Genomic DNA, 27,899 nt, shown 5'->3' on the forward strand with positions numbered 1-27,899 from the left:
GCACAGCTTATTTAACTTTGTGCAGTTTTGCCCAATGGGCACTGGTCTTGGCACGTGCCCTAATTAACCATCTGAGGACTGGGCTCAACTGCGATCAGTTGTTATTTTGAAGGTTATTGCTAACATGGAGCTTCGTCTAGTGTCAGCCATGGATCAGTAGGTAACACATTGCCTCTGTGTCAGAGTGCCGTTGGTTCAAGTCCTCCTCCGGAGACTTGAGCGCAAATGTTCAGGCTGATAATCTCAGTGCAGTACTGAGGGAGTTCCACACTGTCAGGATATGAGATGAGATGTTAAACTGAGGCCCCCTGTCTGCTGTCTCAGGTGGATTGAAGAAAGAGCAGGGGAGTCCTCCTTGGTGTTCTGGCTGATATTTAATCCTCAACCAGTATCATTAAAACATTATCCAGTCATTTCTCTCATTGCTGTTTGCGGGATCTTGCTGTGCGCAATAGGTTGCTGTGTTTCCTACATTGCAGCAACGACTAAAATTGGCTGTGAAGCACTTTGCATTGTCCTGAGATCCTTAAAGGGGTGATATAAGTCTTTCTATTCATGGACTGCCAGTCATTTTAAATGTTTCCCTCTAGCTTTCCATCCAGGACACTATCTTCTATTGCTATTTGGTCGCAGGCAGAGAGTAGTCAATCTCTGAGACCACAGCCAGGAAACAATTTTTCATGTGGTGAGAGGAGGCAAGCTGTCTGATCATGGGGACATGGGGATTAGGCAATGAAACCCGCCCAAACCTGTGCCCCGACAGATACACTTCACCCGCAGGAGCTTTGGAGCGTAATCTGGAGAAAAACCCCAACTGATTATCCCTTCCTGCCCTCAGCTCAAAGGCACAAGTGTACACACAGAATTATGCAAATCTACAGCAGAGCAAGAGGCCACTCAGCCCAACCTGGTCACTGCTGATATTTATGTTTCACACGAACCTCCTCCCCACCCTATCAGCAGTTGTTTTTTAAAAAATTTATTCACTGGGCATGAACGTTGCTGGCAATACCAGCCAATATTGCCCATCCCTAACTATCCTTGAGAAAGTGCTGGGGAGTCATCTCCCTGAACCACCGCTGTCCATGTGTTGTGGGTATGCCAGTGCTGTTAGGAAAGAAGTTCCAGGGTTTTGACCCAACCACAGTGAAGGAACGTGTCATCAGCAAAATTGGAAATATTACATTTGGTCTTGACATCCAAATCATTGATATAGATTGTGAATAGCTGGGCACTGATCCTTGCAGTACCCCACTAGTCACAGCCTGTCAACCTGGGAATGATCTAATTATTCCTACTCTGTTTTCTATCCTACTGTTGTCTATCCATTAGCCAATTCTTAATCCATGTCAGTATATTATCCCCAATCCCATGTGCTCTAATTTTGTTTACCAACCTCTTGTGTGGAACCTTATCGAAAGCTTTCTGAAAATCCAAATACACCGCATCCATTGGTTCCCCCTTATCTATTCTGCTAGTTACATCCTCAAAAAACTCAAACATGTTTGTCAAACATGATTTCTCTTTCATAAATATGTTGACTCTGCCCAATCCCGCCATGGTTGTGTCCTCTTATCACATCCTTCATAATAGATTCTAGCATTTTCCTTTCTACTGAATTCTAAAATGCTCCCAATCCCGTGGCTAACAGGTCTGCTGTTCCCCATTTTCTCTCTTTCTCCTTTCTTAAATAGTGGGGTTACATTCGCAACCTTTAGGAACCAATCCAGAATCAATAGAATTTGGGAAGATGGCCATCAATGCATTCACTATCTCTACAGCCACCTCTTTCAACACTCTGGGGTGTAGATCATCATGTCCGGGGAATTTATCAACTTCCGGTCCCATTAATTTCTCCAGTACTACCTTTTTTTTTTGCTAATAATAATTTCTTTCAATTCCTCATTCTCACTGGTCGCTTGGTTCTTTAGTACATCTGGGAGGTTTTTTATAGTATTTCTGGGAGGTTTTTTTGCATCTTCCTCGCTGTGAAGACAGACACAAAATATTTGTTTCGTTTCTCTGCCATTTCCTTATTCCCCAGTCTCTGCCTATAGTGGACCCACATTTGTCTTTGCTAATCATTTCCTTTTTACATACTTATAGACCCTTTTACAGTCCATTTTTATGCTCCTTGCTATTTTAATTTAAAATTCTATTTTCTCTTTATCAGTCTCTTGGTCCTTCTTTGCTGAATTCTAAAACGCTCCCATCCTTAGCCTTACTACTATTTTTTGGAAACTTTACGAGCCTCTTCCTTTGGCCTAATGCAATTTTTAACTTCTCTTGGTTAGCCATGTATGGATCAGTTTTCCTGCTGGCTTTTGTGCCTCAAAGGAATGTAAATTTATTGTAAACCATATTATTAATTCTTTAAATGCTAGCCATTGCCTGTCCACCATCATACCTTTTAGTGTAGTTTCTCAATCTACCGCAAGTAACTTGCTACTCATATCTTCGTAGTTTCCTTTGTTTAGATTAAAGACCCTAGTTTTGGATTGAACTATATTACTTTCAAACTTAATATGGTAGAATTTTACATTATGATCACTCTTCCCTAAAGGCTCCTTTACGATGAGATTATTAATTAGCCCTTTCTCATTGAACAACACTAGGTATAAAATAACCTGTTCTCTAGTTGGTCCCTCAACATACTGTTCTAGAAAACCATCGCGTTTACATTCCAGGAATTAGTCCTCCACAGCAATAGTGCTAATTAGGCTTACTCAGTCCAAATGTAGATTGAAATCCCCCATGATTGCTGTATTACCCTTGTTATATATACCTCTAATTTCCTGATTTATAACATTCTCTACATCACCACGACTATTCGGTGGCCTATAAACAACTCCAACAAATGTTTGTTGCCCCTTGCTGTTTCTTAGCTCCACACAAACTACTTCTACTTCTTGAACTTTTGATCTAAGATCCTTTCTCACTAATGTACTGATCTCATACTTTATTCACAGCGCTATCCCAGCTCCTTTTCACCTATCTTTCCTAAATGTCAAATACTCTTGAATATTCACTTCCCAGCCTTGGTCACCCTGCAGCCACATCTCCACAATGGCAATGAGATCGTTCCTGTTTATTTCTATATGTGCCATCAATTCATCTACCTGGTTACAAATGGTGTGCGCATTCAGATAGAGTGCCTTCAATTCTGTCTTTTTACAATTTTCACAATCTCTAGCCTTATCTGCTGGCACCCTCTTAGGTTTGTATATTCTGTCTGTCCTACCACACTCTGATTATTATTACCCTTATTGCTATCTTACTCTCTTGCCTTGTTTTCTCTCTTTAATTTATCACATCTTCCTTCACTTGATCCCTTAACCCACTATTTAGTTCAAAGCTCTCTCTACTGCCCTAGTTATATAACTGGTCCCAGCACAGTTCAGGTGAAGACCATCCCAACATCACAGCTGCCACTTTCCCCAGTGCTGTTACCAGTGCCCCCTGAAATGAAGCCCATTTTGCCCACACCATTCTTTGACCCGCACATTTAACTCTATCTTATTTACCGTATGCCAATTTGCTCATGGCTCAGGTAACAATCCAGAGATTATTACCTTTAAAAGGTTCTTTTTTTAAAAAAAATTTAGCCAGGGGCTGCTTATACTCTCAGCAGAACCTCTTTCCTAATACGGTCTTTGTTGTAGGTCCCAATGTGGACCAGGACAACTGGATTCCCCCCATTCTCACGGCAAACCCGTCTCCGGCCCAGGGCAGATGTCCCAAACCCTGGCACCAGGCAGGCAGCACAGCATTCTGGACTCTTACTCTAGGCTGCAAAGAGCTGTGTCTATCCTTTGACTATACTGTCCCCAACTACCATTACATTTCTATCAACTCTCCCTCCCACCCGCTTGAATGATTCCCATGGTCAGTTTGCTCACCCACCCTGCAGCCTCCACTTTCATCCATACAGGCTGCAAGAACCTTGAATCTGTTGGATAATTGCAAAAGGTTGAGGCTCCTCTGCTTCTACCTTCTCGATCCCCATATCTGCATCACTTGCAGTCACACCCTAACTATCGACCAAATCAGATGATCTTATCCTAAGGGTTATGACCACCTCTTGGGATGAAGTGTCCAGGTAACTTCCCCCCCTCCCCACAAATGGAAACCTCTTGTCTACTTTATCAAACTCTTTAATTATCTTACAAGGCCGGTATCAGGTACCCCTTCAACCTTCTCTTTTCTAGAGAAAAAGAGCCCCTGTCTGTTCAGGCTTCCCAAGTTTTAATGGCTCCAGTTTGATATTATCTTTGTAAATCTAGTGAGGCTCAGCAACAGCCTATAAATCAAACCAGTTTTGTTCCAGTTGACAGCTGAGTAATTTATCAGAATTGGCAGCGTCTAAACAGTTTGCTTGGAAGTCCAAAATGTCTTGGGCACAGTGCATGTGCCACTAAACATGTTAGCATTACATTCAAAACAGTTTTAAAACTACTTGCTTATAAGAAGTTCCAGAACCATGGTATTGAAGCAAGATGTTGTGTGGTGTTGGTGTGTTACAGCTCACTCAGGGAGTCCGAGTTACTGTGGCAACATACATGTTGTAGTCTGGAGCTATGGATAGTGATGCTAGAGGCTGCAACATTCTTCCCATCACATGGCTGACCAGGAATCTCTCCCACTCTTACCCCCTGCCATTGGCATGTGTTGGAAGGATTTGCAGGTTGGTACTCAACGTGTTGAAGGATTTTGGAGTTTGAGGGTCACAGATACCTAAATAGGCAGTCGACTAGTCATAAGCAATTTTAAGATGGTTTATTAATAAACAGTAGTTCAGATATGATATATTAACTAATTAGAGGGAAAAAGTATGCAGCCCGTAACAGCGTTCCATGGTCTAGTCGAAATGTTAGGAAACTCTTCCCTTGATCTTCCTCTTCTGGTCCATCTAAAGAAGGCAACTGCCCAACGAGCACTGCCACCTCTCCAGCACCTCAGCCCCCCGCCACCGGTATGACACTAATATACATACCTTTTCTTGGGGGTTGGTAGCTTAGCCAGTGTCAATCATCTATCTAACTGTTCTGACCAATGGACACAAGACTGGTGTTCAAAATATCAAGGTGGTTACCACTCCCCTTGTGCATCACCCCACTCAAGGGCAGCTTTTTAGTCTACATCTTGCTGAGGGTCATATCCTGGCCTTTTCTAATCATAAGGGGGTTCAGAAGGTGCCAAGGAATGTCAACATGGCAGACTGAGCTAAAACCATTTAGAGGTCAAAGGGTTTAGAAATCCTCTTTCCAGAGAGAGGATCAACACTGCTTAGCCAACCCCATAAAATGCAGAAAATACCCACTTATTAAAGACCCCAATTTCTTACACTGTTTGATGGTGTTATGAACACACCTTCCTTGGCCATCAAGTCCTCAGGTGGGACTCAAGTTCCTGGCTCAGAGGCAGGGATGCTAACCATTGCAACATAAAGACAATTCTCATGTATGTTGAATATAGGATTTATTAGAAAACTTCTGGTTCTCACAGAAGATGAACAGTGCTCCAGTTGTTAGAACAGTTGGCATGGTAACCAGCTTGGTTAATGGCTCAGTAGATAGGTAATTAGCACACCATCCCCCAACAGAATTGGATTTCATTTAGAATATTTTCAATTCCGAGAAGTGCCCTTACAAACAGAGTCTTGTCCTGGCTACTAACTGGGGGAGCAATTGAAAGTTTTTGCTGAGGCACCACTGTTACTTCAGGAGGGAAGGAACAAACTAATTTAAAGGAATTTTAACTGAACATGATCAGCGAGAGATGAAGGTACCAATCCCTTGACTGGTAACATGATAATGGTTACTAGTCAGTTTATAAATACTATTTTTAACAAAGAACTTTACCAGCATTGACAGTTCTAGATGTTTTTCCAGAAAACCACCACTTTAATCAAAAGGATTTATGAATCAGCTTTGCTAATTCTCCACTCTACAGCCCACAGATTGTTATTGGGATGTGGCTAGGTCAGCATTTATTGCCCATCTTGCAAAGGTGGTGGTGAGCTGCCTTCTTGAACCGCTGCAGTCCACCTGGTGTAGGTACACCCACAGTGCTGTTAGGGAGGGAGTTCCAGGACTTTGATCCAGTGACACAGTGAAGGAACAGTGACATATTTCCAAATCAGAATGGTATGTGGCTTGAAGGGGATCTGGCAGCTGGTGGTGTTCCCATGTGTCTGCTGTCCTCGTCCTTCTAGGAGGACATGGTTGCAGAAAGGTGCTATTGAAGGAGTGTATCTTGTAGATGGTACACACTGCTGCCACCTGTGCATCAGTGGTGGAGGGAGTGAATATTTAAGGTGGCAGATAGGGTACCAATCAAACAGGCTGCTTTGTCCTGGATGGCATCAGACTTGGGTGTTGTTGGAACCACATTCATCCAGGCAAGCGCAGAGCATTCCATCACACTCCTGACTCGTGCCTTGTAGTTGGTGGACAGGTTTTGGGGAGTCAGGAGGTGATTCACCCTCTGCAATTCCCAGCATCTGACCTTGGGAAATGTGTGACTGAAAAGCTGGGTTCTCAGGACTGAGTTATTTCTCAATGAAGTGTTTTCTGCATGAAAATGTAATTCTCTGGAAGATTATGATCAGATGAAATATAATGGTCCAGTTAGATATTTACTTGGATTGAGAATTCTTCAAAGGTAACAGCAACAAGATACTATTTAATAAAGAACAAATTCAGTTCATTTTAATAGAACATTAAATAAATATATTGCTTAAGTCAGACATTCTAGTCTTAGCCTAGTAAAGGTTTAGAACTCCATTAATAAAAAACCATTTGGCGAAGTTGAAACCAAGACAGTTCTCTTTGATTTTGTGCAGTCTTACAGTTCTCTTCTAACACTCAGTGTCCCAGCTGTCTCCTATATGTATATGCTCCTTTTTAAAAGGAAATAACCAACTAAAACCAATTGAAAGCTCCTTACAGGGGAATTGTAACTAAAAGACAAAACTTTAAAAGGATAATTAAATTACAATACTGTCTCTGGCGCTGATGATGCATTTTGCCCTCTGCAGCATCCACAGGTCATCGAAGGCATCAAGCACACCAGCAGATAACCTCTGCACCCTCTCCAGAGGCACCTCGTCACAAGACATATCTGCAGAAGGTTTGGGGGGGGTGGGGGGTGCAGGCAGCCAGGCTGCATTACCTCCTTAAACCGCTCACTGCCTGGACCTGTTAATGGCCACCTTGGCCAGACCCATGGATGTCCTCCACCATGCCCACCCCCTCCAAACTGAATGGCCAAAAATCAGGGGCATGGGGCTAAGTGCAACCAGAATTTGAGCAGCCACCCATTCAAATAACCAAAGGGTCTGCCGCTTGCACAGCCTAATATATATAAAACAGACTCCTCAGGGCCACAAGACACAGGCAGCCTGGGGGTCTGAACCATCTTAACCTACAATTGCACAGGACTGCTGCTTGTAACACCCTCCATGCCAAACACTTGGTAGTGGAGGGGTGGAGGGGGTTGAAGAACCTCCTGCGTAGATAGTGTCCCCTATTTATACATGCTCAAAGCCCTGAAAACAATTATGTCCAGGTGAGGAGTGAACTGGTTCCTCTATTCAGCCCTATTGATTGGTCAGAGGTTAAAAATTTCAGGTGTATTCAGTTGGACACAGTTCAATTTTTTTTTTGGAGGGTGGTAGGGCAGTGGTTGAGAGACCCAGAATGATTTACTGGTATGTATAATTCTGGAAGGTTCAGTGAGTTAGTTTGCTTTTGGCCATGGGTTTGATGTGACATTCTAATATGGCAATTCTTGAAACTGACCTTTGACCTAAAACTATCTAGTGGCCCAGTATCATCTTTTGTTTCCTAAAGCTCTTGTTAAGCACCTTGAGGTTATTGAACTTTACTGAACAGATGTTTTTATTTCACGCAAAAAAGTTTGAATTTTAGACTTGGACATAAAGCCCAGGTATGTACCCAGGAAGCTATCAAAATTCTGCCATTGTGAATTCTAACAGCTCAGAAAGAGGCCATTCAGCCCATCATGTCAGCACCAGCTCTCCAAATGAGCATCATGACCTAGTACCCTGCCTTTATCCCCTGTACATAGAAATCTAATGCCCTCTTGAATACCTCGATTGAACCCACCTCCAGCTACTTTAAAATGTTAAACTTTAATTTACTCACCAGGTCCTACTTACCAAGGCCAAAGCTCTTCTTTGAAGGAAAGTAGAAAAGGAACTCCCTCAGTCACCTCTGTTCTTGAACTCACCATTTCTTGCACTGTTTTTATAGCTCCTCTGGCTCTCCTCTAGGTGCTGCTGACTGCCTGGCTTGGGGTCCTCCTCTCACTCTGATATGGATATAGAATTGTCCTGGATTAAACAGTCACCCCACACCCTATGGTGAGCTTGTCAAACAGGTACTATCCCATAACAAAAACATGCTGGAAAAACTCAGGTCTGATAGCATCTGTGGAGAGAAAGACAGAGTTAACGTTTCGTGTTTGTTTGACCCTTCTTCATCTGAAGAGTCATACAGCTCGAAGCGTTAACTGTCTCTCTCCACAGATGCTGTTAGACCTGCTGAGTTTTTCCAGCATTTTGTTTGTCTCAGATTTCCAGCATCTGCAGTATTTTGCCCTTAGGTACTCACCCATGCCATTCACAGGGGCTCCCAGTCTCTTCAGGTTGGTGATGTGATCTCTAAGCTTGTTGACCATCTTCACTTGCTCATCCAAGTAGTGAGTCTCCAGGAAGTCAAAGCCGGAAGATAAAACATACTAGCTCAGTTGGGAGAAAAAAAAGGATCTTCTGAACTTCCTGATTTTTGATTCCATCCTTGTATAAGAAGGGGAGATCAGATTGGGTTTATTCTAGGAGAACATTAGAATGGGAGGGTGAAAGTTCCATGGAGTGCCCTAATCCTTAGGGATCTCCCAATAGAAAAAAATCCAGGCTTTAAAAAAAGTGACCAAATTGGGTATGAAGGCACAAAATATTACCGGGCTAATTAAACTTCCATCCCACCCAAAATGTTCAACTCTTAACAGTTGAAAGAGACAACCAACCAGTGCCAATAAGTGTCTGTGCATTAAATCAGAATGTCTTCCGCCTGTATATCCTCAAATCCATTTTTACAACACAGAACATTAAGACACATCAGGAACTTAGGCCATTCGGCCCTTTGAGCCTGCTCCACCATTCAGTAAGATAGTGGCTGCTCCATTTGTGGCCTCAACTCCACTTTCGGAGAGCTCAAGTGTTTTGTATTTTTTCGACTGATGCTGCCTGACCTACACAGAGTATCTCTATCAGTTTCTGTTTGTGAGATTTCTAGTATCTACAGTACTTTGGTTTTTGTCCGCATCTCATCATAACTCTGCTCCAACTACCAGTCATGGAAGGGCCACAACCCTCTGGAACAGAGATCCATGAATTGCGTTAAATGGACTATACAAAAATCAGGATCATTGGCCCAACCAGTTCACATTGTCTCTTCCACACCAGCAGTATTGTGCATCTGCTCTGTTGCTATTTCACAACATCTAATCTCTATTCATACAGCTATTTAATCTTCTAAACCCTGACAGTCAAGCAAGGGTTTATTAACTTAACATGTATAGGGCTCACCATGTCTGGTAACACAGTCCTTGAGGAAATATTTAATGGGCTTTGTCCTTGCTTCAATACTTTGAAACTGAGTTAAATCATTCACTAAGTTTTGAACAATAAATGCTTAGTTTTGGAGAGACGGTGGTGTAGCAGTAATGTCACTGGACTAGTAACCCAGAGGCCCAGGCTAATGCCACAGGGAACATGGGTTCAAATCTCACCATGGCAATCGGTGGAATTTAAATTGTTAATAAATCTGGAATATAAAAGCTAGTCTCAGAAATAGTGACCACAGAAACTACTTTTGATTATTGTTAAAAACTCATCTGGGAAGGAAATCTGCTGTCCTTACCTGGTCTGCATCAGACTCCAGACCCACAGGTTGACGCTTAACTGCCCCCTGAAATGGCTTAAGCAGTAGCAGCCAAGTTCAAGGGCAATTAGGAATGGGCAACAAGTGCCAGCAACACCCACACCCCATGAAAGACGGAAGAAAACATTTGCAGTGCCTTGAGAAACAAAAATCAATGTTTGTGGCTTTAGGTCAGCGATTTGGACATGTTGGAGTAATTAGAAATACCAAGTGAATTATGACCAAATATTATAATCCAATACCCTTATACTTGGTGGATCCCTGTAACGGTTATACTTGTTAAAATAATTTATCAGAGCATATCTATTAATGATTCTGAAACTTCACCAAACTCTTGTCTTATATAGACTGGTGGTGTAATTAATGCTAGAAACCAAATATTGCCCTTAGAAATGTAGAGGTTAAAAAAGAAAAGGGCAGCTTAATTCAGCAGGTGATTTGTAAAGACACTTCACCAGTGGGAGATTCCTCCAATCAAAGAACAAAGGAAAGTACAGCACAGGAACAGGCCCTTCGGCCCTCCAAGCCTGCGCCGATCATATTGCCCGTCAACGAAATCATTTTGCACTTCCGGGGTCCGTAGCCCTCTATTCCCATCCTATTCATGTATTTGTCAAGCTGCCTCTTAAACCCCACTATCGTACCTGCTTCCACCACCTCCTCTGGCAGCGAATTCCAGACACTCACTACCCACTGCGTAAAAAACTTGCCCCGCACATCACCTTTATAGTTTTCTCCTCTCACCTTAAATCTATGTCCCCTAGTAATTGACTCTTCCACCATGGGAAAAAGCTTCTGACTATCTACTCTGTCCATGTCACTCATAATTTTGTAACTTCTATCAAGTCGCCCCTCAATCTCCGTCGCTCTAGTGAGAACAATCCGAGTTTCTCCAACCTCTCCTCATAGCTAATAACCTCCAGACCAGGCAGCATCCTGGTAAACCTCCTCTGCACCCTCTCCAATGCCTCTATAATCCTTGCTCTAATTAAGACTCAAATCAAGGGCCCAGGTAGTAAAATACATAAAAAGCAATCAAAGCTCTATCATTCACAGCTGCTTTACTGACAATTTTTTTTTAAATAAGGGCCTGGTAGAGGTTAGTTTAATCTGAAGTATTAATTTAGAGATGTGAGCACAGCAACTCCAGACAGTTACTGAGTCACATTTAGAGAGCTGGACTAGGAGGGACTTAACTGTGTTATGCAGTGGAATGTTTGAAACAAGATCAATAGATTGTATAATTTAGCTAAAGTTCAATTATGAACAACTTTAATTCCAAGTATGCAGGAACAGATGAGGAAGCTGAATTGACCACAAAAAAACATTTACTGGAATTTGATTGTTTCATTCCCATTATGTAAATAACACATTGTTCTCGAATCCCAGTCAGCTCAGGGTGAGCTTGTCAAACAGGTACTTTCCCCATGCTATTCTCAGGCGCTCCCAGTCTCTTCTGATTGGTGATGTGGCCTCACCAGTGTTTTATACAATTACAACATTATATCTTTACTTTTATATTCTATATCTCTGCCAATGAAGGAGAGCATTCCATATGCCTTCTTTACAACCTTGTCTACTTGAACTGCTGCCTTCAGGGACCTGTGTACTTGTACACCAAGATCTCTCACTTCATCTACCCTTCTCAGTATATTCCCATTTATTGTGTAATCCCTGTAACTGTTTGACCTCCCTAAATGTATGACCTCACACTTCTCTACGTTAAAATCCATCTGCCACTTTACCGCCCACTCCGCCAACCCATCTATATCGTTTTGGAGATTATGACTATCCTCTACACTATCCACTACTCGGCCAATCTTTGTGTCATCTGCAAATTTCCCAATCGTGCCCCCCACGTTCACGTCCAAATCATTAACACAAACTGCAAGGGTCCCAACACCGAGCCATGTGGAACACCACCTTAGACAACTTTCCATTCGCAAGGGCATCCATCGACCATTACCCTTTGTTTCCTGTTACAAAGCCAACCTTTTATCCAGTTTGCCACATTACCCTGAATCCCATGGGCTTTTACTTTCCTGACCAATCTGCCTTGTCAAATGCCTGGCTAAAATCCATGTACACAACATCCACTGCACTACCTTCATCAACCCTTCTTGTCACTTCCTCGAAGGATTCAATCAAATTTGTGAGGCAAGACCTTCCTTTAACAAATTCTCCTCTAGATTAAAAAGGAGAAAATCTATTCACAAAAGGCAATTAATTCACACACTCCACAACCCCCCCCAAAGTTTATTCAAATCAACCTTGACGTCCTCCAGGATGATCCGGCCTCCACGTTTATTTTGGAATTTCATCAGTTTCTCAGCGTGCTCCCGTTCCTCATGTGACTGCTCCTTGAAGAACTCAGCAAAGTGACGCAGGGCAACATCATCCCGGTCAAAGTAAAAGGACTGGAGGGAGAGAAAAAACAGAAGGGAGTCGTCAGGCAGATGTTATCCAATGGGAATGCAAAAATAGTACCAATATCATGGTAGATGAGTTACCCATTCTCTATCTCAATACTTTGCTTTCAATTAAAGGGGCTTACAGCTTAAGGAAACAATGTTTTCTTGCTAAAGAATTTGTTTCATTAGATGATGATGTTGAAAGACTCTATGAAATAAACAAGGCACCTGGTTGTATTAGAAGACGTGAGTGAGCAATAATATTTCTTGGAAGTAGTAGTGATCTCAGCTATCAACCTGCACTTGGGTAAAGAAGGAACTTGAAGTTAAAGAGGAAAGCAGTTTGTTTTCAGCAGTTTAATATTGTCAGTGGCAAGTGCAGGGATCCAGCTTCAGGAATACCAGACAGGGTTGTCAGCATTTTACTCAATTAGAAAATGAGATAAAAACTGGTCAGAACCAATGTTTTACTAATTAATTATCTCATTTTACCCAAGTTAGAAAAGTTGACGCACGCACGAGCGAGCGAGAGGAAGAGAGAAGCCTTGTATTTATACTACTGGACAGGGAATGACATCATCAATGATGATTGACAATCCTGGTTAGCCAATCAAGAATCTGCCATGAATCCAGGCACCAATTAACAAAGGAGAGTGGGTGGAGTGAGAGACCCAGAGCCAATTAGAGCTTTGGAATACAGGCAGTTTTGGATGATTATTCTGTGATTACAATATAGGAACAGGAGGAGGCCATTCTGCCCTCCAGTCTGTTCCACCATTCAATTATATCATGACTGGTCTGTGTCTTAATGCCATTTGTCCACCTTGGTTCCATATGCCTTCATAGCCTTAGCTAACAAAAACTACAATCTCTGTTTTGAAATGTTTATTTGATCAAAGTATTTTTGTGGGGGGGACTGTTCCAAACTTCCATTCTCCTTTATGTGAATAAACATTTCCTAATGTCAGCCCTGAATGGCCAAAATCTAAACATAAGATTATATCCCCTGTTCTAAAGGAAATAATTTCTCTCTATTGACCTAATCAAATCTATCAATCATCATCAACATCACAATTATAATCATCCAGTAATCTTTTATGCTCAAGGGAATGCAAGACTAGTCTATGCAAACTGTCCTCATCATTTAACCCTTTTAGCCCTGGTATCATTCTGGTGAATCTGTGCTCCATCCCCTCCAAGGCTGATATATCAGAACTGAGCAAAGAACTACAGATGTGTTCCAACCAGAGATTTATGTAACTGTAGCAAAAACCTCCATCCCTTTCTATTCCATGATCCTTGAGATGAAAACTAACATTCTATTTGCTTTTTGAACTAACTTCTGTACGTGTGCCTGAGGTTTTAGCAGTTTCTGTATGTGGACCCCTTAATCGCTCTGCACCTCCTCAGTTCCAAGCTCCTCACTATTTAGAAAACACACTGATTTTTTTATCTTTCTTGGCCCAAAGCGGATGATCTCGCTCTTCCTCACATTGAACTTCATCTACCAGGGTTTTACCTACTCACTTAATCAATTCAAGTGACTTTGCAACTTTCTGTTCCCATCTGCAGGACTTATTGTACCCCCGAACTTAGTGTCGACAGCAATCATGGATATTCAGTTCTCTAACCCTTCATCGATGTCATTTAGAAATTTAATGAAAAGCTGAGGCCCCAGTACAGATCCTGGGGAAGAAAACTAATCACATCTCGACAATTGGCGTACACTTCCATTATCCCTCTCTCTCTCCCACCCCCTAACCAATTTCCCAACCATATCTAGAGGTTATACCAGATTCCATTTTTCCCCAATAATCTCTGACATGGACCCTGTTCAATGAAGAATTCAACATTGGTTTTATTGAATTTACTCCAAGGCCCCCTTGTTCAGAGGGAATCTTTTTTTAAAAAGTGTCAGCCACATTGCTATGGGTCTGGAGTCACACGTAGGCCAGATTTCCTTCCCTAAAAGACATTAGGAACCAAATGGTTTTTAACTACAATTGACAATGGTTTCATGGTCAGCATTAGACTTTTAAATCCAGATATTTATTGAATTCAAATTCCACCATCTGCCATAGTGAGATTCAAACCAGGGTCCCCAGGGCATTATCCTGAGTCTCTGGATTACCAGCCCAGTGACAACATCACTATGACACCACCAGGTAATTTCAGATGGTATCAAATATAATTGGATCTACATTAACCAATCACTTGGAGAATTGACAGACAACTTGGCAGGATTGGGTTGGTGGTGTTCCAGGATACCAGAATTCAGAATGTTGACCGGATTGACCAGCAGACCATCCACACCAATCTCAAAAATCAATGACAATTGGGAGGTCAGGTTGGAGGAAATTTTCAAACATTAGTATTGCCTTTGAGGAATAAGCATGGGAGAGGGGGCATTAAACACATGACAACTGCCACACTGATTAGTTAAACCTGGGTGTGGTCATTTAGGGAAATCTGTATAGTGGTAATGTCACTGGACTAGTAACCCAGAAGCCTAGGCTAATGCTCTGGGGAATACTGTCCCACCACAATAGCGGGTGGAACTTGAATTTAATTTTAAAAAATCTAATTGGAAGCTAGTCCCAGTAATGGTGACCACCATGAAACTGATCAATTGTGTTAAAAACCCATCTTGTTTACCAATACCCTTTGGATAAGGATGACAGATTTTCTTCCCCAAGTCTGGCTTACATGTGACTCCAGACCCACAGCAATGTGCTTGACTCTTAACTGGTAGAGAAGCCACTCAGTTCAAGGGCATTTAGGGATGGGTAACAATGCCACTGGCAAGAATGGTGTCTCATCCCATGAGAGAGAGAGTTAGAAACCACAGAAAGAGTGGACATTTTAGGAAATCATGAAATAAAATTCCCATTATAGACACACAGAAGCTGATATATCAGTGCTTGAGGTGCAAACAATCCATCCAAAGACAGAATCCAAAAAAGGTGGTTAATGCTGTATTATATATACACAGGCCTAAACCAGTGAGATTTGTGACAATCTGAACAGAGTCACTTGAACTGCCCAGACTTATGCACAAGTCTAAATCAGATTCAGGGAAAAGGGACTAGCATAAGCGAAGACACTAATTCACCCCTTCCCCTGAGAAAACCTCAACTATGACGTTGATCTGGATGTAGGAATAACCCTCCAGTAGAATTGCCGTTTTACAGTTGAAGTCTAACAAAGCTTCTTGGTGAGAATTGGGAGATGCAAGCATTTAAATCAAGCTAAGAAATCAGAGAGATGGGGAGAAAAGCATGAAAGCAAAGATGTAGAAAAAAGTCTTAATGGGAAGATGTTATTGCTAGGTATCATTACTAATGATTAAAAAGAAAAACAGTTTAAATGAACACTTTTATTTTATATTCAGTAAGAGGAAACTGAACTAGTATTGGGTTACACTTTCATTTCCACAATATAGATCAATAAGTGGGATTTCAAAAACCCAGTCAGCTCAGGGTGAGCTTGTCAAACAGGTACTCTCCCATGCCTTTCTCAGGGGCTCCCAGTCTCTTCAGGTTGGTGATGTGATCTCCAAGCTTCTTGATCATCTTCACTTGCTCATCCAAGTAGTGAGTCTCCAGGAAGTCACAGAGCTGGAAAAGTAAAGGAATATCAGTAGCACAAAATGTCCAACAAGGATCTTCCAGAAATTACTTATTTGCAATTGGATGTAGGCAAAACTACTGCCCATGGGGGACAGTTATATTTAGCCATACAAGACCATAATTAGCCACAAGTGACAGGTCATTAATTCCAGGAAATTGGAGCATATTCCTTAAGAAGCATTTGATCGCTCAGGTACTAAGTGGCCTGGGAACAGTTGGGTAATTCAGGTCTAAAGTGCGGACCAGACATTTCCCCCTAAACCCAAAAGACAACTAGAAACCAAGTGTGAAACAAACCAATTTAATTATTTCACTCAATGTCAAGTTAAGTTACCATTACCACCATCAAATCATGGCAACATTAGGGAACTTACATGAGGGTCAGTGTTCCCAGAGGAGAGCTTGTGCAGATCCAGCAGACTCTGGTTCACATTCTTCTCCATCTGCAGAGCTCTCTGCATTGCCTCCAGACCATTGCCCCACTCATCCTGCTCTGGTTTCTGAGAGTGGAAAAGAAGTCTTGTTAGTGCTATTGGGGGGCAGGGGAAGGCAGGTCTGAAGGATGTTATGCTTGCAGTTAACTAGTTAGGAGCCACAGATGTTAACTTGGAGAATGCTGCTTTGGAGTACTGTGGGGTTAATCATGGAAACAACATGGGAAACTATTACTGGACACAACATAAGCCCACGAGTTACAGAAACTCCATGAGTCAGTCTCTTTAAATTGTCAAATGATTCCCCCTCAACACTAACCTAGGTCAGGGTGATCAAAGCCTTACCACCTCCTCTTCTGCCCATCCTCAATTCAACACAAGCAACTTTAGTCACTTGAAATATTTAAAGCCCATGAGTATAGTGGTAAAATTTTAATCATCATGGAGGAAACTTAAGCAAAGACACCACAGAAGACAAAAATCCAACCTTGACGTTTTCCAGGATGATCCAGCCTCCACGTTTATTCTGGAATTTCATCAGTTTCTCAGCGTTTTCCCGTTCCTCATGTGACTGCTCCTTGAAGAACTCAGCAAAGTGATGCAGGGCAACATCATCCCGGTCAAAGTAAAAGGACTGCAGGTACAGACAAAAATGGAAAGGAAGAATCTGGTCAGGTCCAGACCTCATCCATGGTCAGCTTAAGAAATGGCAACAGTGTCAATCATTTTACCCATTCACTTCATTATAACATTACATTCATTTTATTCCAAAACTTTCTTTCTGTACTAATGCAATTTTTCCATCTCTCCCCACAAGGAGACCTAATACCTATAATTATATAAAAAAATTATTTCAAATTCAGTTTAACACTCAATCATTGCTTCATGGAAGGATCCAGTCTCAGGAAAGACATTTTAACACAACAGGATTTACTCATTTAGAAAAATGGAAGGGTGGAGTTGGCCATAATCACTTCTCATTAAATCATAGTTAATTTTAATTGCTCCCATCCAAGTTGGATAATTTGACCAGATTCATTCAGCTTCAAGATGAATCCTCTATTGGAAGCTTTGTGGAGCCCTGGAGTTAGTTTCAGATATAAACACTTCAGAACAGGGACAAGTTATCATAGAGAGGGAGCAGGCCATTAACAAGACCTTCAACAAAAGTCTCACTCCATAACATTCAAATCCCAATTCATTGGCCTAGAGGAATTCCACCCACCCAGAATATAATTAAATCACAGCCTTAACTTGGAAATAAGGCCCACAAAAATACAACACTCACCATGGAGAGATAAACATAGGAGGAATAGAGCTCCAGGTTGATCTGCTTGTTAACAGCATCTTCACAGTCCTTATGGTAGTTCTGACGCACTTGGGAAGCCATCTTCAATATCACTATTACCTAGAAAGTTCCAGAACTGACCCTTCTAACACAAGCTCTTGTATTTATAATACTGGGCCAGCGACAATGATGATTGACAATTCCCAATAGCCAATCAGGAATCTGCCATGATTCCAGGCACCAATAAGGGAGAAGGGGTTGGGGTGTGATTCCCAGAGCCAATCAGCTTTGGAATGCAGGCAGTTTTGGATGATTATTCTGTGATTGCAATGTAGGAAGAGGAGGAGGCCATTCAGCCCCTCCAGTCTGTTCCACCATTCAATTATATCATAGCTGGTCTGAATTTAATTCCATTTGTCCACTTTGGTTCCATATGCCTTCCTACCTTTACCTATCAAAAAGCTAAAAAGCTCGGTTTTGAAATTTTTCCTTATTCCCAATGTTCCAGGCAGAAAGTGTCTAGATTCCCATTTTCCTTTGTGTGAGGAATTGCTTCCTAGCATTGCCCTTAAGTGGCTAAGACCTAATCTGAAGATTACATCCCCTTTTCCAGAGCAAGTTGTTTCTCTCCATCTACTTTATCAAATCTATTCATCAACTTCAATACCCCAATTATAAATATCCCATATTCTTGTGTACTCAAGGGAATGTGAGACTATTCTGTCCAAACTGTCCTCATAATTTAAGCCCTTTACACCTGGTACCATTCTGTTGAATGTGCGTTGCCCTCATTCCGAGACTAATACGTAAGAACTGAACACTGTACTCCGGATGAGATCTATCCCGTACTTTATATAACTGTAGCAGGACATCCACTCTTTTATATTCCAGCTCCCTTGAGGTGAAGGCTGAAATTCTATTAGTCTTTTCAATTTGTTTTTCTTTCTATCCATTAATTTTTAGAAATTTCTGTACCATTTCCTCCCCATTTAGTAAATACTCTGATTTATCTTTCTGGATTCAAAGTAAATGTCCTCACACTGAACTCTCTCTCTGCCACAGTTTTTCCCACTCGCTTTATCAATGTCCTCTGCAACCTCCCTCTCCCATCTGTACTATTTATTGTGCCATCTAACTTAATGTCATCAGGAAACTTGAATATATGGCTCTCGATTCCTTTTTCTACGCTATTTATAAAGATAATGAGAAACAGAGGCCCCTTCACTGATCCTGAGGAGATGACTAGTCCCATCCTACCAATTCGAGTGCACATCCATTACACCTACTCTCTTCTTCCTATATCCTAACTAATTTCCAACAATGTTTAAAGGTTGTATCCAATTGCCATGTTCCTAATAATCTATGGTGTGGAACTTTGTCAGTGATGTAATTGTGGTTGGTTTCTTTGACTTTCCTCAAGCTGAATCTGATAGTGTGTCTTCTCAGAATCAGAGCTTCACAATATATCTCAGATTGATGGGTTTGCAAATGGGAATTCCACCCTGTAGATAGTGTTGAACACAACTGGATCCATGTTAACCAGCTCATTGAAGAGGATCTTGGACGACAGGCGGGTGTTATGGCACAGCCGATGGTAAATGCTGAGCTGCTCAAATCCCAACTTGAAACAACTGCCAGAACGGTTTTCGAATTTGTATAATTTTCGAGATGTGGGCTTTGAATGGACTAGTAATGAGGCCGCCGAGTCTGCTAGGTTTCTTACAAAACTAAATTAAACCTTTATGAATAGAAGAAGTGATTTGAAGTACCTACATAGATCTACAAATTACTACTATGATAACTTCTAAATCTCCTGAACAATTTAACTCCCAATTACATTTTCGTTAAGGCAACAGTAAGACACATAGCTTTTAAAAGACCCAGGCAAAGTAATTCACGATACCCTGAAACAGTCGAATTCAAAGTGATTTTTCTTAACTTCAGTTCTCTTTAGACAGCAGCTTGAGGTTTAGATCCTGGAGGCTTTTTACACTCATTAGATCTTAGAGTGCCTTCCCTTGCTCACAGCCTTCTCTCCTTTACCCCTATTTTCCCCTTTGAATACAAATTCCCATTGTTTCACTATGTCTTTGGACTTTACCTCTCTATTGGTAAAATTTTCGGCACAAATCTACCAGTAATCTTTGAGAAAAATATACGCATGCTTTCTTAACATCTCCTGGCTAGGTTTTATACCCACAATGTAGGGTGTTTTGGCTACCTGCCCCAAATATTTTTGCATTTGCTCATCCAAGATTCTAAGCACATGTCTTGGAGTAGAGAGGTGGAGGCAGCAGCTGAACAAATGCCCACCTGCCTAAATGTAGTTATATGTCTATCGCAACCCAACCTCCACCAAAAAAAAAACAGTGAGTGGTTTGTGACAGTCTAGTCTAGTCTAGTATAACATACCTCAATCGCATGTCTTACAAAATGCAAGTCTGAAGCAGATACTCTCCAGACTGAGGAGAAAATAAAAAGCGAATGCACTAATAGTGTCCTTTCCCAGTTTCACCTGTTTCACCAATAACATGAGAAGTATTATATCTTCCTGACAGGAGGTGGGGTCCAAAGCACGTCCATAACAAAAACTTCCACAATGTTGATCGCAAAAGAATGAAAGAGGCCAAGTTACATCAGACAATAACCAACCAACGAACTGGAAAATGGAATGTGCATCAGTGCAGAGTTTCAAACTGAACTCTTCACTAAACTGCAATGTGGAGTTTTAACCCCATCAAACTTGAGCTGCAAAATCCTGTGTTTTGCCCCTTCCGCAAGTCTCAAGTTTGAGACTGTGGAATGAGGAATGATTTTATACCCGCAATGTAGTGTGTTTGGCTACTTGCCCCAAATATTTCTGCATTTGCTCACCCAAGATTCTAAGTACATCTCTTGGAGAAGAGAGGTGCAGGCAGCAGCTGAACAAATGCCCACCTGCCTAAACGTGGTCAATCTTTGATTCTATAGCAACCTGACCTCCCAACCCCCACCAAAAAAAACCAGTGAGTGGTTTGTAACAATCTAGTATAAAATACCTCAAATCCCACATGTCTTACAAAATGCAAATCTGAAGCAGAGACTCTCCAGACTGAGGAGATAATAAAAACAAGTGAATGCACTAATTGTGTCCTTTCCCAGTTTCACCTGCAGCTACTAGAAAGCCCCTTTGCAGCAGGAATTGAGAGAATACAGTTGCAGAAATTGCAGACTTCAGAAATTCCCTGCAAGCTTTTTAGTGATGAGCAGAAGTCAGTAAACTAGCCTGGGCAGGCATTGGATCAAATCTAGGAAGTTGGACAGATATGTTAAAATTTTAAATGAAATCACATTTTTTCCCAAGAATCTTTGCGAACTGGGTTTGACAATGGTATAATAGTAATTCCTCAGGACCAATAAGCCAAGGACCAGGCTAACACTCTAGGACATGGGTTCAAATGCCATAATGGCAGCTGGTGAAATTTAACTCCAAGAAATCTAGAATTGAGAAGCTAGTCCTTGGTAACGATGACCATGTATTGTTGTTAAAACTCATCTGACTCACTCATGTTCTTTAGGGAAGGAAAGCTGCCATCCTTACCTGGTCTGACCTTTGTTTATGACAATTTTCATGGGCACGAGGAATGATTGGAGAAGTTGGGACTTGGAGAGAAGGACAAGAGGAGACTGGTCAAGTTTTCAAAACCATGAGGGGTCTGGGCAGAGTAGATAGGGTGACACTGTTCCTGCTTGTAAACTGATCGAGAACCAGAGGACATAGTTTTAAAGTGTTTTTCGAAAGAAGCAACTGCAGAGGGGGTGAAAAAGGAAACTTTGTCCACACAGCGAGTAGCTAGAGTTCCCAATGCACAGCCCGGAAGTGTGGTGGAGGTAGGTTCAATCGAAGCATTGTATAGGGACAGGGGGACAAGAGGAAAAGGCAGGAGGTTGGCATCAAGTTAAAATGCTCCGAGCTGATGCAGACACAATAATGACACTCCTACATTGTAACAATTATGATACATGTGACTCCAGATCCACAGAAACTGTTGACTCAACCACCCTCTGAAACGATCCAGCAAGCCACTCAGGGGAAACAAATGCTGCCCTTGCCAGCAAGGCCAGTCCCACAAAAGGAATTAAAATTAGCTGAAGAATTATGGAGATAACAACTAGTTCCATGAATACGGATTTATTTCCATAATCAGTAACAGAAATCAGGATTGGATTACAATTCAACTCCAAAATCCCAGTCAATGAAGAGTGAGCATGTCCAACAGGTACTCTCCCATACCATTCTCAGGGGCTCCCAGTCTCTTCAGGTTGGTGATGTGATCTCCAAGCTTCTTGACCATCTTCACTTGCTCATCCAAGTAGTGAGTCTCCAGGAAGTCACAAAACTGAAAGAAAGACAATGGGAGAGAAATTAAAGATATTAGAGGGGGTCTTTCCTGGATGAAAATAAGATAAGAACTTTTGTCACGGAGTAAAAACACTGCTCATGGGTTATGCAGGTAATTCTGGTTAAAATGTGCCCAGGTAGAAAGTCAATTCCAATCAACTGGGAGTGAGTGAGTGACTCAAGAAACAGATCTCACAATCTAAATGCCTGGGAACTGGGATCCAGGTCTACAAGGTTTCCATTAGTCATTTACAGTCTTCATTGGAAACCTATATGCAATTCTAGAGTGAAGGGCAGATTCCAATATCAGCAACTTACATGAGGGTCAGTGTTCCCCAAGGAGAGCTTGTGCAGATCCAGCAGACTCTGGTTCACATTCTTCTCCATCTGCAGAGCTCTCTGCATTGTCTCCAGACCATTGCTCCACTCATCCTACTCTGGTTTCTGAAAGGGGAAGAGAAGTCTTGTTAGTGCTACTGGGAATTGGAAAATTCTTAGGATGCTCTATTGGAAACCAATACTGGACATTGGATCAGTCCATTGGCTAAGAGTGAGATCACAGATTCATAAAGCCCAAAGTCTTTTTTTGGGGAAATGACTCACCCATAAAAGTGCACATCTCTACATCAGTCTTAGCCAAGCACTAAAGTTTAAGCCATTAGTTTGCTGCACAGGAACACGAGGAACCCATCCTTTTGATCCTTCTCTAGCCATTTGGTTAGGATGGTCAAGTACCAAAGCCACACCAACTCATCCCCTGCCCATTCTCAAGTCAATAGTAGCTGTTTTAGTCACTTCAGATACGAGGAACCAGAGGATGTAGTAGTAGTAGGTAAACTATTTAAAAATAAGATTCAATAATAGCTTTGAAGAGAGAATTGGGTATGCACATGAGAAGGAAATAAATTGCAGTGTTATGGGGAAAGAGCAGGGGAGTGGGACTATTAAGGAAGTTATTTCAAAGATCCAGCACAGGTCTCACTGATTGAATGGCCTCTTCCTGTGCTTTCTGAATCCATGGTGAGTTAAAGAACATCCGAATATCATTTCAATCAGATTCAAATCATCTCCAGCCACACTGAAAGTTGACCATTAAAGGACACATCTAACATACAACATTGACAGGCAGGAAAAGACCAGCTTCTCCATAAGGCCTGTCCCAAAACCCACTGCAGCAAATGGAGACGTGTCTGTGGGTGACACTGGATTCAGTGATGTTCACTCCCTCTCACTCTCACATTTCCATTTCTCTGTCCAATGGTTGCTTTGAAAATTCCCTCATGACGACTTGATTGCTTTGAATATTGTATCAGCTTCACAATTCATTGCAAGGGGAATAAGAGAGAAACCGACACTCTCACCTTGATATTCAATGGGCTTTACGATTGCTGAATGCCCCACCATCAACATCCTGGGGGTCATATATTGACCAGAAACTGAACTGGACCAGCCTCATGAATATTGTTGCTACAAGAGCACTTAAGAGGCTGGGATTTCTGTGGTGAGCAACTCACCTCCTGACTCCCCAAAGCCTGTCCACCACCTGCACAAGTAAGGAGCATGATGGGATACTCCCCACTTGCCTGGATGTGTGCTGCTCCATCAACACTCAAGAAGCTCAAAACCATCCACAACAAAGCAGTCCCGCTTGCTCATCACCCCATCCACCACCTTAAACATTCACTTCCTCCACCACCGATGCACAGTAGCAGCAGTGTGTGTACCATCTACAAGATGCACTGCAGGAACTCACCAAGGCTCCTTCAACAGCACCTTTCAAACCCACGACCTCTACCACCGAGAAATACAAGGGCAGCAGATGAATGGGAACATCACCACTTGCAAGTTCCACTCCAAGTCACACACCATCCTGACTTGGAACTATATCGCCGTTCATTCACTGTCGCTGGGTCAAAATCATGGAAAGCCCTTCCTAACAGCACTGTGGTTACATCTACACCACATGGACTGTAGCGGTTCAAGAGTGTGGATCACCACCACCTTCTCAAGGGCATTTGGCAGTGGGCAATAAATGTTGTTCTAGCCAGCGACACCCAGATCCTGTGAAAGAATAATAAGTCGTAATAAACTTGACCAGATTATGAAAAGCCACTTCAGCAAAAGTAACAATTTATTATTAAATTGTAATGAGAGTTAAACCGCAAGATAATTTCAGATTTGACGCAGTGACATCATCGATAATAATGTCACAAACCTATCTGTATTCCAAAGCTCTGATTGGCTCTGGGAAACCCCAACGCCCTCCTTTGTTCATTGGTGCCTGGATTCATGGCAGATTCCTGATTGGCTATCCAGTAGTATAAATACAGGAGCCTGGGTTAGAGAGGAGGTCACATTGTTGTTTGAACTTACTTTCTACCACCTTAAAAGGTTACAATGGCCTCCCAAGTGTGTCAGAACTACCACAAGGACTGTGAGGATGCTGTTAACCAGCAGATCAACCTGGAGCTCTATTCCTCTTATGTTTACCTCTCCATGGTGAGTTTTGTTTGCCTTGTCACTACATCCTGAAAAGATGGGAAAATCTCTAGTTCAATGAGGTGATTTTATGAACTATTGCCCTTTACTTTCTTTCCTGGGTGAAAGTATCATTGAGCAGTGAGTGATTTCAGTGTGTAATACAGGGTGATGTGGAGTCAATGGACTGCTCCTTGTAGTAGCTGCTCTCCATTGAGGGGTTTAATAGATGAAACTAGTTCAGCTGCTGCCTGAGTTTGTAACTGATAAGCACAAACCTGGTCAAGTGGTTGTTAACATTAGACCAAGTTCAGTTTCAATGGGGGTGTCTGTAGTTAGCAACTCCCCACTTGTTTTCTTGCCTTTTTCAGTTGGAAATGAAGTAGTGAGACCCCCTGATAACTTTCAGGGTGACTAGAATGCTTAATCTATGTTGATTAAGGATGTTCCTTGTTCCATTTTCATTGGTGGGTTATGTGTTTATTATAGTGCCTTTCACTAATGCACCAACCAACTCATGCACAGCAAGCTTCCCCTAACAGCCAGCTCTCTACCTGGGCAGATAATGATTAAATTGTCTATTTTAGTGTTTTGTTCAGGGGTGAATGTTCTGGAGAACACTGGACAGAACCTGGCTTAGAAACTGTGCTGAGGAATGTTGTATCTGCCTTTTTTCATCAGAATGATGGGAAGGATACTATGCATCAAACTAAACTCTATGGCTTGATGTGAATCCTATTCCCAATTTTTTTGATCCGTTTGTGGGATCTTTAGATTTTTATAGGGATGCTGTCTGTGTTCAAGACTAGTGAAAAGCATTGACCTCTGAAGATAGGGGTGGTACATAATTGTTGTTGAATTCTATATTAAAATCTACATCCAGAATTAAGCTTGAAATCTTTCCACAGTCCTTTTACTTTGACCGGGATGATGTTGCCCTGCGTCACTTTGCTGAGTTCTTCAAGGAGCAGTCGCATGAGGAACGGGAACACGCTGAGAAACTGATGAAATTCCAGAATAAACGTGGAGGCCGGGTCATCCTGGAGGATGTCAAGGTTGGATTTAATGGATATCTGCATCCACTTTGACTGATACAGAATCAGTGCATTAAACGATGGAATTAATATTCTTGTGACACACTGGTTCCTGGTAACATGGACTTCTGTTCCTCACTTGTGTTTTGCCTAATCCACTGGAAATGAACTGTCTGCCTTTTTCTCTTCAGAAACCAGAGAAGGATGATTGGGGTAATGGTCTGGAGGCAATGCAGAGAGCTCTGCAGATGGAGAAGAATGTGAACCAGAGTCTGCTGGATCTGTACAAGCTCTCCTCTGGGAACACTGACCCTCATGTAAGTTCCTGATGTTTTAATGTGGGATTTGGAAAAATGAACATCGGTGATGTTACTGTTCCTTAAGATCCCTACATCCTCCTGTTTTTTTTATTGGTGTCTCCCATGGTTATAAGGGGAGAGGACAGATGTTCCAGCTAACCTGGGTACAATCACTTTTAATTTTAATTCCCTTTATAAATTACCTGACTGTCCTCTAGTCCAAAGTGATTGAAATCCAACCTGAGGGAATTAATTTGATGCTTTCTGCTGTTGGATGTAACTGGTTTCCCTCTCTGTACAGCTTTGTGACTTCCTGAAGACTCACTACTTGGATGAGCAAGTGAAGATGATCAAGAAGCTTGGAGATTACATCACCAACCTGAAGAGACTGGGAGCCCCTGAGAAAGGCATGGGAGAGTACCTGTTTGACAAGCTCACCCTGGGGGAGAGTGACTGAACTGACTGCAGGGAACAATCTTATTGTTTGCTATTGTATTTGAACAGCCTGAGGTAGTTCAAGGAACTGTTCAGATTTGGGCTTCATTGTGAATGCTAACCCTAAATAAATAAAATATGGACTGCATTTTGGCTCATGTTTCTTGTAAATAGTTGTTTGTTTTCAGATTTATACAGTTTGCAAATGAGGTAAATGTTGACAGTCTCTAATTTGGGGTAAGCCTATTCTGAGTAGAAATGCTGCCTTGCATTGATCTAGTGCCTTTGCACAACCAAACTTGCGAGATCAGTGGTAGATTCTATGGGGTATCTTGTTTGGGAGGAAAATCTCAATCTGACCCTAGCTGGCTGAACAAGGAACAGTTTGCTACTGGTGATGAATGAATATTCTTTTTTTTTCTCTTCAAGAACAACTCAATCCTTCAAACCTGTTTATACCAACTGTTGCAAAATGTAGGAAATCTTTATCAGTCCATTTGATGTTCCAAACATTTCAGTCCAGGAGTCAAATCCATTTCTTGCTCTGGATACATAGATGAGTTGAAGCTTTATATCCATGGAATTACTAGAAATACACTGGGGGAGCTCACTCCCTTCACCACATACTCCGGAGCTGCTCCTTTCAGTATTCTGGTGAGCTTTGTGAACAAAAGTAGGAAATAACAGCCGTGCAGACCTGGCTTCTGGGCGCTCTGAGCTCCTGGTACTAAATGGAATTATAACTTGGTCATTGAGCAATACTGATATACCATCTTTAACTTGAGGGAGGGGAAGTGGTGATCTTCCTTGTTGGAAGAAGATTGAAATTGGTTCTGAAATCTGTCTCCAGACTCCCAACTGAATCTAAAATTAGGTTAGACTTTGAAGGGAGAGTAAAAGTTGGCAAACTATAGTTGAGCAAAATCTAATCCTTTGGCTCAGCAAGGAGTGAATGTAGTCAATTAAAAACAGAAGGTAATACCAAGCATGTTAAATGTTTCACTTAACACACCCTGTTCCATTAAATTCAATACCAGCAGCACCTCCATAGATGTCTTTTTGACATTTAGTCCCAGTGGACATTTCATAGCCAATAGGAATCATCCTTTCCAAATCCTACTGCATCTCCATTAGTCTCCTTAATCCTCAATGATTGAAGCTTTGTTGCTATGACTGCATTTATCCAATGTTTAACAGTTAATCTTAGGAACCTGGATGAGGACAATGTAACTAGAATCTTCAGTTATGAGATTGTTTATCATGTTAATGTCTTTATATCTCATGTTTTCATATTCCACAAATGGTAAAGGATGATTCTTGGCATTGTGAGCTTTTCATACCCATCACCATCCCCACTCCCTACAGGCTGTGATACTGAATTCAAAGATTCCTGTGGAAAAAATAAATCAATAGTTTCCTCAATCAGTAGCCACAGATCTACATCAAAGTTTCTGTTGGCCATTGAGTGACCATGTGATGTCCATCAGTTTGGACAAAGCTCTTTGTGCCCACAGGACATTCACTGTATCTCAGATCCTTGTT

General features: G+C 41.8%; 2 protein-coding genes across 3 annotated transcripts in view; one reads left to right on the forward strand and one right to left on the reverse strand.

Moving 5' to 3' along the window:
- Nucleotides 1-10: 10 nt before the first annotated feature.
- Nucleotides 11-26,510, forward strand: LOC144669397 (ferritin, higher subunit-like). The gene is made up of 6 exons (XM_078531804.1): nucleotides 11-160; nucleotides 4,524-4,684; nucleotides 24,503-24,610; nucleotides 25,498-25,644; nucleotides 25,815-25,940; nucleotides 26,224-26,510. Exons 2-6 carry the CDS (start codon nucleotides 4,619-4,621, stop codon nucleotides 26,377-26,379), a joined length of 603 nt encoding a protein of 200 aa, XP_078387930.1. The 5' UTR covers nucleotides 11-160; nucleotides 4,524-4,618; the 3' UTR covers nucleotides 26,380-26,510.
- LOC144669408 (ferritin, higher subunit-like) overlaps nucleotides 15,840-27,899 on the reverse strand; it is a 37,736-nt gene continuing 25,676 nt past the window's right edge. The window contains exons 1-4 of one of the 2 annotated variants that reach the window (XM_078531817.1): nucleotides 17,731-17,844; nucleotides 16,930-17,076; nucleotides 16,383-16,508; nucleotides 15,840-15,996 (exon numbers count right to left, since the gene is read on the reverse strand). In XM_078531817.1, the coding sequence (XP_078387943.1) occupies nucleotides 15,850-15,996; nucleotides 16,383-16,508; nucleotides 16,930-17,076; nucleotides 17,731-17,832 (522 nt within the window). In that variant the 5' untranslated portion in view covers nucleotides 17,833-17,844 and the 3' untranslated portion in view covers nucleotides 15,840-15,849. Of the gene's footprint in view, nucleotides 15,997-16,382; nucleotides 16,509-16,929; nucleotides 17,077-17,730; nucleotides 17,845-27,899 lie in introns of those variants that run through there. The other variant, XM_078531818.1, reaches the window with a different exon arrangement.

This window comes from Cetorhinus maximus, chromosome 29 (assembly GCF_964194155.1).
Source record: "Cetorhinus maximus chromosome 29, sCetMax3.hap1.1, whole genome shotgun sequence".
In the NCBI taxonomy this organism is placed as follows: Eukaryota; Metazoa; Chordata; class Chondrichthyes; order Lamniformes; family Cetorhinidae; genus Cetorhinus; species Cetorhinus maximus.